A 13,470-nucleotide genomic window follows, 5' to 3' on the forward strand; every position below is an offset into this window, starting at 1 on the left:
TAATAAGACACTGGCAACCTATATGAGAAAGTAAACAACAATGAAAAAAATTAAAGAAATTTATGATTTAATAAGTCAACCAATGTGGCTGAAGGAATTAAGTTTTGACTTTTAAACTTTTCTAATCAGAGGATTTAGAAATTCTGGCATTCAAATGTACAGGTAAAACTGAATGGGAGATCAAAATTTCTACACTGTCTAAATTTCACTTTTTACTAAAACATTATAAAGAGAATAAAGATAATAAAACTTTAGATGTATACTTATATGGAATCAATTTATGTCTTATTTGATCATTTTGCAAGGTGTGCTGTCACTTTAAGCTCCTTTCAATTAACTTTTAGCTGTTTAAGGGATTATAAAACCCTAAAATCTACTAGCAAAAAAGGACATAGTATTTCTACGTGAAGCCACTAGTATAGTCAGGCTATTGTCTTCTCAAGTGTAGTTTTTCTTCAGGGTCGGATTTATAAGGAAGAGAGGTGGATTAGGTCAGGGTAGCAAGAGTAGAGTAAGCTTGTTTTCCTTCTTTTAGTGTAAAGATGTGAAAGAAAAAAATTTGTTCTCTTGGTTCAAAAGTTACAGTTGCCAAGGAGACACAGGAATATACCTGAACTTATAAATGGAGATGTATTAATATAATCCACTTTTATATACTCTTAAGGGACACATCTCAAGATGCTTCTGGTATTCCCTCAAATGAATTTTTTTTTGAAAGGCCTATATATCCTCTGAACACCCTCACACTTCCAATTAGCCACCTTTTAAATGTTAAAATTCTTGCAGGCATTTTGACTTAACATGTTGAACAAACCAGTCTTCCTGATCATGATTAAAACTGGTCCCTGAGCAAAATTAAAATAATGAATGTTAAAGCTTCAAATGCAATTTATAGTTAATTCTTTCCAATCAAGAACAGAAATTGACCATAATAATTCATATGATCCATCACATTATCACAGTTATCTAATGTGTTTAATGATTTTGAATGTCATGACATTTAAGAATAAAGATAAATTTGAATATAGAAAATCATTAAAAATCAGAGAGGGAAATGATAAAAACTGGTGACAGAGGAGAACAATAGAAATTAGTGACACTAGAATTCCAGGATATTTTTCTCCTAAGAAATGAAGTTTTATTTATTTCAAGTAGCAGTGTTACCAAGCAAATAATATTTTTAATGAACACATTATATGAATAGAAGCTGTTAAAGTGGTTTTAAGGCTCTTTGAATAATTTTAAAACATGATGTTTCCACTCTTCAAATTCAGTGACCAATATTAATTTGCTTAACTAGTGACTATTTTTTTCATATTCAGTACTGACCTGGCTAAATTATTACAAAAACCCAGTACGTAGGATCCAAATTAATGTGCTGACTAAAATTAATAAAAGACTGCTGTCTCCTGCCAAAGGCTTATTTTCAAGACTCCCTTCACTCTATGACTACAAAGACTACATGTAAAACTCTTAAAAATTGCTCAACTTACACTTCAGTTAGGAAGATACTTAAATCACATTAGATAAAAGCCTGTGTGACCTAACCTAATACAGCATATGCAGAACATGGACAATTTCAGTAAGGAACTAATTCAGTATACGTCAAAGACATTAAAATCTATTTGAATAAAATGTGTGTTTAAATGTCTCACTGTAAAGAAAAAAAAGGAATAAAATAACCAGTCAGGCTTCATATCAATTAGACAACTTTTACTAAATGAGAAAACTACATTTAAAATGTGTTTTAAAACAAAATGGAATTAGAAAATAAAAAGACATATGCATTTGAAATAACTTTGCACTGTGCTGAAAATCAAATCTCTTGCAGTAATACAATATGCCAATTCTTAAAATGTAAGTTAACAGAATTCTCAATTTAACATTTTCAAAGACAATATTAAGGTCAAGAATTTCACGTCTACGGTAGCACGTATAGAAGGGCTTTATAAGTATGATGTCCATCCCCATGAAGCTTACAAATTTGACAATGTTCAATAAAAGCTTTTAGAATCACATACAAAAGTGTTGCATCCAGAGAATCACAACAAATCTGTGTCCTGTTAAGTTCTTCTTCTAAAATCTGACTTTTCTATTCCTGTCATTTGTTAATACTAACTCTTTGGGGGGGGGGGGGTAAAAAAAAAGAACAGGGAAAGAAATGCTGCAATAAACCCTTGATCATGTACAGAAATTATTGCTACTATAGTTCACTACAAAGCATGTCTATACAATATCATGTGAACTTTGATCATGAAAAATCAGAATAAAAATCTTTAGTGACATAAGCCTTACAATCGTATACAACATTCACATGGCAATATTAGACAGTTAAGCACCCAATTCCCATAGTTGACAAATGTCCCACTGACCAGCATTCATTTAAATACATCCTTCATACAGAGAGGAAAAAGGAGATAGCGTCAGCTTCCCAAGGCTTGTCAAAAAAGGATTCTCATGTTCTGTGGATCTAAAAACAAACAACAACAACAACAACCAAAAAAATCCCCAAAAAAACAAAACCGATGCAGGTGAGGGTGTTACCAGAAAGTTAAGCATGCCAAAAAGGTGTTTCGTGCGAATTAAAACCTAAAGCCAAGGTACCACATAATCACATTACCAACTAGTTGGGTATACTAAATGAGCCTTATCTTAAAGTTAAATGAAATGCTACTGCACGATAGAGCATCAATAAGTTAAAATTAGAGTGCACAAATCCAAATCAGTGGCAATTTCTGTATAAAGCAAAATACTATTATCAGCTGTAACGTTTGCCCAAACTGATTAAATCACTCTCCCGGACAGTTTGCTTATTTTTAAAAAATATCTCTAAAATTCCTTTTTACTGTAATGAGGCATAAGTTTTCCTAGTAAGATCAAACAGGTACATAAGTAAATAAGCAAGGGAAAATAACAGTTGATGAATGTCTTTAAATCTCATCCCACATTTCACTTTTAAAAATGGGAAAAAAACTTAAAGAATTTGCCATTATTCTAGCAAAAACAAATAAAACAAAACAAAACAAGCCCAAAATAATTAAACAACCAAGCAACACTAAAACCACATTACACAGATGGATCATCATGCTTTCATCTGGTTTAACTATCACATCTAGTTTAACTGGGATGCTTTTCAACTTTAAAAACTGTGATACGTGAAGATGTAACTTTAATGGGTAATTCTGAATTTGGATTTAACTTTGTTGAATATTATAACAGAGTATACTTATTACAATACAGTGTAGCACATCTTTCTATTAGAAAAAAATTTAAGATCCTTTACCCGTCTCCTTAAGTTAAAGGTGTGACATCATAAAGGGTGTCAAATGGCTGGATGGTTTTACAGTGCACACTTATATATTATGAAGTATGTCCTTAACAAATCTGATGGTTTCTTTACAGAGCTCCTTTCTTCACCTTTTCTTCGGTGGATTAGCTGTTCGAGGTGGAGTCACAGGACGTCCTGAATTCAGTCCACCATATTGGTACTTAGCTTTCTTTTCAGATGGTTTCAATATCTTAAAGTAAACAATTTATTAACAATGTTAATTTTTTCAAATATAGTAAGTTTAAGAAAGTTATTTTTACAATAGTGGGCTTTTCAATAAATGACATGAATTATAAAAATGTATAAAAAAGCGGCAAAGTTCCACACACATTTCTCACGTTTGAAGAGTGCAAATGTCTGAGGGGAGCGTACAGCGAGTGGTGAGCGTGTGCTCAGCCTGCATGAGGCCCTTAGTTCAGTCCCTCTCCCATCTCCCCAAACCAAACAAAAGCAAGAGTACAAATGTCTGAGTATCTCAATACCACTATTCTTTGTCATTTCATAGATAATTTAGTACCAAAAACTCAAGTACACAAATCCTATCAACTACCCAATCCTTAGATCTAAGTACATTTTTTTCAAATTAGTGTATTTCTGTGATGAGGAAAGAACACTAATTTAAAAGTCAAAAGACCCAGGTTTTCATCATAATTCTACTATTTATTTAAAGGGTAATTAGTTACAATCTCTTCAGATCTTAATTATCTGTACACAGATCTTTTAATTAAAAAAAAGCTTTATATATATTACATGTAAAGTTCACCCATTTAAAATCTAACAAGTTAAAAAACTTTAATATGTTTACAAGCTATATTTTTACATATATAATATATATAAAATATAAAGTAAAGTATAATTACTGCTACAATCTAACTTTAGTAAGCCCTGAAAGAAACCCTGTTACCATCAGCACTCACTCCCCATTTCTACTCTCCACTCCCCTAATCCCTTCAACTCCAAGCAATCACTATTCTATTTTCTTTCTCTATTTGATTTGTTTTTTCTGGCTATTTTAAATAAATGAAACCATACAGTATGTGCTCTTTTGTGACTAGCTTCTTTCACTGAGATACTGATTTTGATGTTGGAGCATGTATTAGGATTTTATTACTTTTAAATGCCAAACAATATGCCATTTTATGGATATTCCGCATTTTGCTTACTCACTCTTTAGTTGATGGATGTTTGGGTTGTTTCTACCCTTTGGCTATTACAAACAATGCTCCTGTGAATATGCATATATGGGTACTTAAGTATGTGCTTTCAATTCTTTTGGGTATATATCTAGGAGTGGAATTGCTGAATCATATAAAAACTCTTATGTTTAACTTTTGGGGGCACTGCCAAACTCTTCCTAAGTGGTGGCACCATTTTCCACTCCTACCATCATTGTGTAAGGTTCCAACTTCTCCACATCCTCACCAGTACCTGCTACTGTCTGATGTTTAAAAATTGTATTTATTCTGATGGGTGTAAACAGAGCTTTAACCTACATTTTAGATAGAGAATTTCAGTATCTACAGAGAAAATGTGTAGAAAAGACTTATGAAGCATTTCTTGTAACTATTCAAAGCATCATAGTGCCTCAGTGGGAAAAAAATATTACAACTACATTATGGAAACTGTTGAAGGATAAGGCCTGGTTACTACCTTTAAATTGTAAATGAGAAATAAAATATTTAGCATTCAATTACATTAGTTGATAGAAACAGAACCTCCTTCTACATTTAAAAGAGAAATATAGTGTGCCATATTAAGGACATAAAACAACCTCTGCAAAAGCAAATTACTAAAGGTATTTTAATCCATGAACAAGAATGATTTCAAGTAACACACTAAAGCTAAACCTAATTTCTTTAAAATCTAAGTGTTTCTCTATATTCAGAAATGGGTACTTCAAGATTATTTGGAAAGTTTTTCTTAGGTAAATATTCTACATCATTTTCATTGGAGTTCATAATTATAATTCTTTCAACTCAATGTCTGTCCTACCCATTAATCTTGCAAAAGAAACAAAATCTAAACTATTCATTGAATTTACATTCTTTTTAGTAGGTAAGCCACTCTCCAAGGAGTCACACAGGAATTTAACAATTTAAACATCTGCATCAAGAATGACTGACATGACTTAGGTCCCTAAACCTCTTAATATCTGATATATACCAAAAGGGCTGGAACCTTTGTGAATGGAAATAGAAATTTCTAGAGTCTATCAGTGATAATCACTTCTGAATAAAACTGATTTTCTGTACTTGCTCAAGAACACAAATTAGAAAGAAAATTCTTCTGACAATAGTTTTAATTAGATTTCTAGCTGCTAGAAATTTCTATTTATATCATACCTGAAATGAACACATCAAAGTTTCATCCACACTCATCATTCCACCAGCATTATCAAACTCGCCACAGTAATTTGGGGCTGAAAATAGGGTTACCAACTGTCGCTTAGCAAAAAATTCATATCCATCTTCCACCACCTGGCAAAGAAAAAGTCAAAAGAAAAAAACACACTTATATACATGAAATTTTCAACCATCAATACTAAGATTAATGTGACAAAAGCCTGAAAAAAACCCAAAACCCTGTTTTGTTTTGGAAACCTGATTTTTATTTTTAAACTTGCCTTAGAATATTAAAATTGGTTTGCTTTTTCTATAAGCAAGAATTTAGCTTAAATGAAATAATAAATTTATGATAACTAAAAAGTTTAAAAACCATACCATTTCCAAGGCCCTCCATATGCTAACAGATATAGTATCCAAAGAGGGCTGAGACACTAAGTACTTCTTAGATGATGGCATTATTACCCAACTACAGAATCCTTATTTCAATGAATAATATGAAAGACAGATTATGCCAAGAACACTTATCTTCTTTCACTTTCTCATTTCCTATTAGTATTATGTAGCCACACACTGAAAACTTATACTAAGTTGAGTTTAATTTACACAGATCATGCCACTAAAAATTAACTGCCTATAGATTATATTTTTATATGTACAATTCTTTTCCTTAATAATTTAACATGATTTCTAGAATCTGCTGTCAATTCTTGATTGATTTAAACAATTATGTTTCTCAGCTTCATAAATCTGAGAGGTAGGCAATGACATGTAATCATACTTATTTCAGTAAGCAAGAATACCTTTTGAAGTCTTTAAGGTTTTTGACTAAGCAAAATTATCCTGCAATACTTGGAGAAACCACTGCCACAATCATTTACATTTTAAAATAATTCCTACCTTAGTTATCAGGTACATGTTCCTGTTGTAATTATCTCATCTAAATCTATTATCTAAAATTTAGATATTAACCTTTTCTGTTAAGACCTTGGCCACCTTATCTACTTCAGCTCAGCATATACTGTTTGGCACTCAGTATTGTCCTTTTAGTTCTATTTTGCTCATTCATTTGTTCATTTATTCACATACTTACTAAAATAAGAGGGTTTTAAAAAAGGAAATATTTGTAATTTGTGTTTTTCCCATCGTAAGTCTCCTACTTTCGGAGATAATATGTTTGAAAATAAGCAGTACAGGATTTTGGAGGTTTCTGGAAAAAGACTATGCAAACTAAGGTAGCTGAGTAACATGACTTTTAGAAATCATCACCTGTTTTTGAAAATACAAGTGAATGGAGATCTACAGCTGGAAAAAAAAAGATTACTAGTGGGTACTTTATTAGGAAACTTAGAAACTCTGCCCTGTTATCTTGTGGAAGACTTACCTTAATTATCTAAGTTATATAACACAATATTCACTGATTAAAAGACAACTGTGCCAAAAGCAGAGGATTTGGGGACGTGACTTCATTTCAACTGAACTAGTTAATTCTAACAGGAAAAAGGCATGTGATATACAACATAAGCAGAAAATGAGAAGCCTGTCATCTCTGTTATCACATAGGATAAAAAAGGGAAACACTGTAGTGGAGCACATAATTAACTTAATAAATTTTGCTTTAACAAAGAAACAGGGAAACTTTAAAAATTATATTTACAAATTTCAAATACTTTTGTTACTTCCAAAGTAGCTAACAAAGATTTTTTAAAAATGCTTTTCAATGTATTTCATACCAGTCATGTTTTAGAGAATATAAGGACTTGATATATAAAATTGTTAAAATAAGCTTTTGTTCATTTTTTATTCAACAAACACTCACTGCATGCTACAGTATGTCTATAAGTTCATAAAGAAATGGATATTCAAAGGTCAAGAAATCAAAATCCCCTCCTTAAAGAGTACACAATCTATTGGTGAAGGAGGCCATAAAAAAATCAAATAAACCTAAACTACACATATATATTTTTAAATGAAAATTCAAAATACACATAGGTAGACAGAGTTCAATAAACTCTCATTTACTCACACTTTGCTCAGTAATTACCAAGATTTTGCTACATTTCATTTACCCAACCCTTGTCTCTGTTGATGTATTTTAAAACAAATCCTAGACACGCTATCTTACCTCTACATACTTGAGTATGCATTTCTGAAAAATACTGACATCCTTCTTACACAGTAATGTACCATCAAAGCTAAATTAACAACTCCTTGACATCTAATACCTGGTCTGTAATCAAATTTCCCCAATTATCTCAAAAACGTCTTTTTCACAGTATAGTTTGTTTTTATCAAAATCCACGATTCATTTGATTGTTATTATCTATAACATGGAAATATACTAAAATAGGACTAAAGATTTCTAGAAAGCTTCAGACAAGCACTGAAAAATCTGTTAGTATTGCAGTACACTACAAAAATATATTCCTCTGAAACCTTTCCTCTTAAGAGGGTGAGAAATGGTTAACAGATTATTAGCCTGTTAACTGAGATCAAAGTATAGGCTTTACCTCTTACACTGCTTTCTTTGCATAATTAGCTCTCTTGGCTCTCAGTTCCCTCAAAAATAAAAGTAGTTAACAAATACTAAAACATCCAAAAGTTTTATATTTCATACCTGATGAGCTCGACAAATCAAGTCTAAATCATGACGATTCAGAAATTTACTGACTACATCAGCTCCAAAAGTGAAAGAAACACCACGATCATTTTCTCCCCAGCCTTGCACATCCTTATCTGGATCAGACCACAGCAAATCACAGAGCAAACCTTTACAGAATGAAAACACAGCAATGAAAATACAGTAAGTTATAAAGTAAAATCTACCTATTACATTTCTCCTGCGTTCTTTAATAAACAGTAACAATCATTTGGCCCCTAGTATTAGCCTGTTGAACTTACTCACTTTTTGTTAAAGTAACCATGCATATACAATGTTGCTTGGCTTCCAAAGGTAGCATCCCTTTCCAAATATTATAGGAAACATGTGTATGGCACTCCCTAAGCATATAGCATGTGGAAAAGGCTGTTCATCTTTTTGTCTATAGTTTCTCTATATGAATAACCAATCGACCCAGGAGCATTTCCTCAACAGTTTATCCTTTCCTTACCGAGCTACCTATACTGTTTTTGCTGCCATAGTCTATCCCATTAATCCACTTTATTTATCACTGAGCCAATAACATACTAGAGCTTTTAAATAAATCTTCATATTTGGGAGGCCTATCCCACTTATTTTTCCTCAGGACTGTCTCAGTTAATGATACTTTAATTTTTTGTTTTTCCACATATAAACTTCTACATCAGTTTGGCTAATTCTGGGAAACCAGTTGAGATTTCACTGACTACATTTGATTATAGATCAGTTTGAGGGAAGAAAACATTTTCTACAAAGGCCTGGAGGGTTTAAAAAGTATGGAGGAAGAAAACCAGGTAAGAACCCTGACTTTAGTAATGTTTCAGGCTTAAAAAAAGAGGTCAGAGCCAAAAATATTTATCTAAGTATCTTCATCATACTAATACTAGTATAAATCTTAGAGAAGGGACTGAGACTACCTTGGAAATATGAAGTGAAAAGACCAATAAACGAACTCTGAGGAATCTAACACTTAATCAGCAGGCAGGGGAGAAGAAGTGAGCAAAAAATACTGAGCAGTGGTCAAAACAAAAGGAAGAGATCAGAATAGTAGGGATCTCCTGAAAGGGTAAGAATTACCTAGAAGTAGAAGATGGTTAAGTTTCAAGTACAATGATCAGGTGGATTAGGACAAAAACCAAAACATGTGCCACTTACAACTAGATCACCAGACCTTAATGAAAGCAATTTCTTGATGGTTGAGGGGAAGAGTGTGTGAAAAAGTCAAATTTTAGTGATTAAGAGGGAGAGGTTGCTGAGATGGTGATATTAAGTCAGTTTTCTAAGAACCATGATGCTAAGGGAAGACTTTTAGAATGAGTCTGTTTTAAAGACGTTTTTTGATAATCCATATACCTCACAATACAGCTTATCAGGAAAGGAGATCTTCACTGAGTCACAGTATAGCTTGTCTTGATAGGGGAAGTATCTAAAACACCTTGTAGAACTGGTGGCAATGTACTCTTAATTTCTATCATTATTCCCTAAGCTTCTGTCATGACGTTTTAAGAAATCCACCATCATACAAAATCCATTAGGGTAGTCTCAATTTACAAGCTCTTTCTGCTTTTTAAAGAATCAGAAGCTGATTCCTGAAACATACACATACACAAACATACACTGCTCTATAATGCTCATACTTTCCAGTCTGTTTCCACAGAAGCAGTGAGGAGGCCAAAACATTATACTATAATTTTAATGTGACAATAAAACTAGAATGCAATTGCTTTTGGAATTCTCTGGAAAATATGACAGCCTGGATGCATATAAAATCAACTAATGGTAGCAACAACAATGTGCCATTCTTCAACCTTAATGGAATCAAGATAAGAACTCAGAGTTAAGGTTCAGTGTTTTACAATCCAATCCCCAATGACTAAGCATTATAATTATTAGGCTACTATCTCAAAAATAGCAGAAACTTCCCATTAAAGTTATGCTGAAAAGAGAAATGCCACCCTTGAATGTGATTTATGTCTAAACTATATCATTAACAGAAACTCTGAAGATATGACTTGAAATTTATATTGTACCTATTTTAAATACTCTATTATTTAAATACCAGTTTCTATTAGGTTAGTCAAATATATTCTATAATTACAATCAAAATCTGGTAAAATACATGTTTTCCTTTTATAATCAATACAAAAACGCTGTCACCCAAGTAAGTTATGAAACTACTGCAATATACAATATGTCAGTGGCTTACTGATAACAGGATCTCTACAACTGTTCATAGCGGCTGATGGTTAGTCATGAATAGCATTGAGTGTTATCATTAGCCTTTCAGTACACTGAGCGAAACAATCCAATTGCACTTAAAAACAAGCAACCAAATGCATGTTACTAACAAGCTAATTACAGGTTTAGCCATGGTTTACTCAGGCACTGGTCTGGGAATATTTTTTAATGCTTATATTTCTATACAATCTTTGGATCTTAAGAGTGGGAAATGAACTTAGTAACTATCCAGCTCAATCCTATCTGATGAATTATCAATTCCCCTTTACAAAATTACCAATAAACAAACTTATCATCAGTAAGCTGAAAGACCTTTTTATTTTTCATATATATGATGTTCCTAATACACATAATAAGATTTCTAGACCCTATGGCACTCTAGGCAACCGTCATTTAAAGATATTAAAGTCTGCTGAGAACTGATGAATGCAATCAATATACAGTGGATTTGATTGCACAAATAATGGGACAATTAATATAACAATGTAAGTTTGTTTTTAAAAAAGTGTGGTAGAAAATGAGTGAAAGGGCAATTTCACTTATGCTACTGCTTTTAATAGTATGACAGTGTGATATAATAAAACTATATTTGATCTTTGTTCCCATTCCTGGCACAAAGCTTCTAAAACCATCAGAATTTCCTGACAGAAGGGTTTTCTGTTATTCATAAGGGAGCCTCCTTTCCATCACACTGGAGTTCATGTTAATGAGGTGACCTGGGTTGGGGAGGGTGTTAGCAGGAGGGCCAGAGAGCTTCCAGTTGGGGCCCAGTCAACCAAAAGACCAAACACAGGATTACAGAGTTGGGACTTTCAGCCCTCCCACTCTGTACCTACACCTCTGGGGGGTAGGGGGCTGGAAAATAATGTTCTGTAAAAACTCTTTAACTAGATTTGGGAAGCTTCCAGTTTGGCAAACACATTGAAGCCAAAAGGTGTGGAAGCTGTTCATCTACCAACAAATGGCTCTCCCTATACCTTTGCCTTATCTATCTCTTCCATTTGGCTGTCCCTGAATTGTATCCTTTATAATACGCTGGTAAATGTAAGTAAAGCATCTGAGGTTGTGGTTGTGGGAATCTCTGAATTTGTAGTTGGCCAGGCAGAAGTATGGTTCTCCTGGGGACTCCACTTGAGGCTGGCATCTGAAGTCATGTGGAATGAAGCCCTTAACCTGGGGGTTTTTGGCTAACTCCAGGAGATAGTGCCAGAATTGAACTGAACTGCCGACACCTACTTGGCCCTGGAGAATTGATTGTGGTGTGGAAAAACTACACACACTGGCTGCCATAAAATACCATACAGAAAAGTATTGATGTTTCAAGCAAAAGTTGAACTGAGGAAACAGAACAACTTAACTAAGTTCAATTCCTAGGTCTTCAGTATTTTATTTTATGGAATGAACACCATGATTAGTACATATACTGGTACTCAAATATGAATAATTATCACTTAAAAGCCAATAGAAAAGTTAGGGTAAGTGGCAATGTGCCTAGCATTTATTTATAAAATCACATTAGGCTCATCTGTTAATCCACACATCAGTTTATCCTCAATTGGAGATTATTTGTTTTTGTTTTACTTGATTTACTTATCTGAAAGTTATTCTCAATATCTGGATAGTCAATTTTCATATTTTTTTCATATAAAATTTTTACAACATTCACCACATATCACTACAGCCTTCTGTCTCAAAGCCTTAAGAGCTCTAAAATTTGAAATACAGGTGATGCAGAAAATAGAAAACTACTAGATAATACAAAAGATAACTGTATCCTTGGCTAAGAAAGATTATTTTGGTTAAAAAACATTTGACTCATTTTTAACAAATGTTTGAAGGACATAACCAATGTTGATATAAACAAGGGAAGAGAAAGATTAGATTAGAAAGATCTGAACCTTTGGTGAAAAATAAGTTTGACAGAACCATACCATAGTTAGATGTAAAATTTAAAACTTCTGTCCTTTGGGAATTAGTGAAAAGTGAAATATTTTATATTATTGCAAGTAATCTGTAGTTAGCTTACTGACTATTAAAAAAAGGTCTATTATGTACTACACAATCAATCCTACTTCCGCTAAATATAATTAAGTACAAATATGCCAACATTTTAGATTAAAAAACTGATTAAACTTCTCTATATACTTAACCTGTATCAGGGACATCAGTGGGTCTCATAATTCTCCGAATCTGCTCCATAGACTGTAGGTCTGGTGACAGTCCTATAAATAAAAAGATGAGTCATAGTACTGACATCTAAAAAGTATTCACTCAAATAAAAACCATCTAATCAAAGTAGATTCACTATGTGAAATTAGAGATACTTAAAGTGTTCCTTTCAATGTTATCTTTAATATATTGAGTTATAAAATAGAATCCCACTTGATATAACAGAACAGTATGATTAGGTCTTCATTTTTTCCCTACCAGACAACTAAGACTCCCTTTCATTTCAAAAGATTTTTCAAGGAAAAATAAATCCTACCACTCTTGTTTCTTTCCAACCACTCCCTGCCCTTCATAGGAACACACCCAATTCTAATCTTCCCTACTTTTTTTGCCACTCCTTACCACTTAAATTATGTTTACTTAAAGTGCTCACCATGCCCATAAGACCTTCCCTCATCCTACTCCAACATGCTTGTTATCTTATATAAAAGCTAACTGTTGATCAGAAAGATAAACAAGAAAAAGCACATGAAAATACCTTGTAATCTTTAAAGTAGTACATAAATATAACCTAGTATTTCTTTTCGATGGGCAATCACAAATGAGGCTAAATATTCATATTCCATACTGCTACATTTCTGTTCTTAGCTATACTAATGTGCAAAAGCTACAATTTCTCAAATGTTTAGTATCTACTGTAAAATGTTTCCATTAACATAGTTCGTTATGTTCTACCAGAGATCAGGCCTGGACAA

The 13,470-nt window shown here is 32.8% G+C and overlaps 1 protein-coding gene across 2 annotated transcripts in view; it reads right to left on the reverse strand.

The window, feature by feature from the left end:
* Nucleotides 1-1,692: 1,692 nt before the first annotated feature.
* The window catches only part of PPP1CB (protein phosphatase 1 catalytic subunit beta), a 35,413-nt gene continuing 23,635 nt past the window's right edge, over nucleotides 1,693-13,470 (reverse strand). For both annotated transcript variants that reach the window (XM_072937986.1, XM_072937985.1), the window contains exons 6-9: nucleotides 12,697-12,768; nucleotides 8,288-8,439; nucleotides 5,671-5,805; nucleotides 1,693-3,518 (exon numbers count right to left, since the gene is read on the reverse strand). In XM_072937986.1, coding sequence (XP_072794087.1) covers nucleotides 3,414-3,518; nucleotides 5,671-5,805; nucleotides 8,288-8,439; nucleotides 12,697-12,768 — 464 coding nt within the window. In that variant the 3' untranslated portion in view covers nucleotides 1,693-3,413. The remainder of the gene's footprint in view (nucleotides 3,519-5,670; nucleotides 5,806-8,287; nucleotides 8,440-12,696; nucleotides 12,769-13,470) is intronic.

The sequence above is a fragment of the Vicugna pacos genome, chromosome 15 (assembly GCF_048564905.1).
Source record: "Vicugna pacos chromosome 15, VicPac4, whole genome shotgun sequence".
In the NCBI taxonomy this organism is placed as follows: Eukaryota; Metazoa; Chordata; class Mammalia; order Artiodactyla; family Camelidae; genus Vicugna; species Vicugna pacos.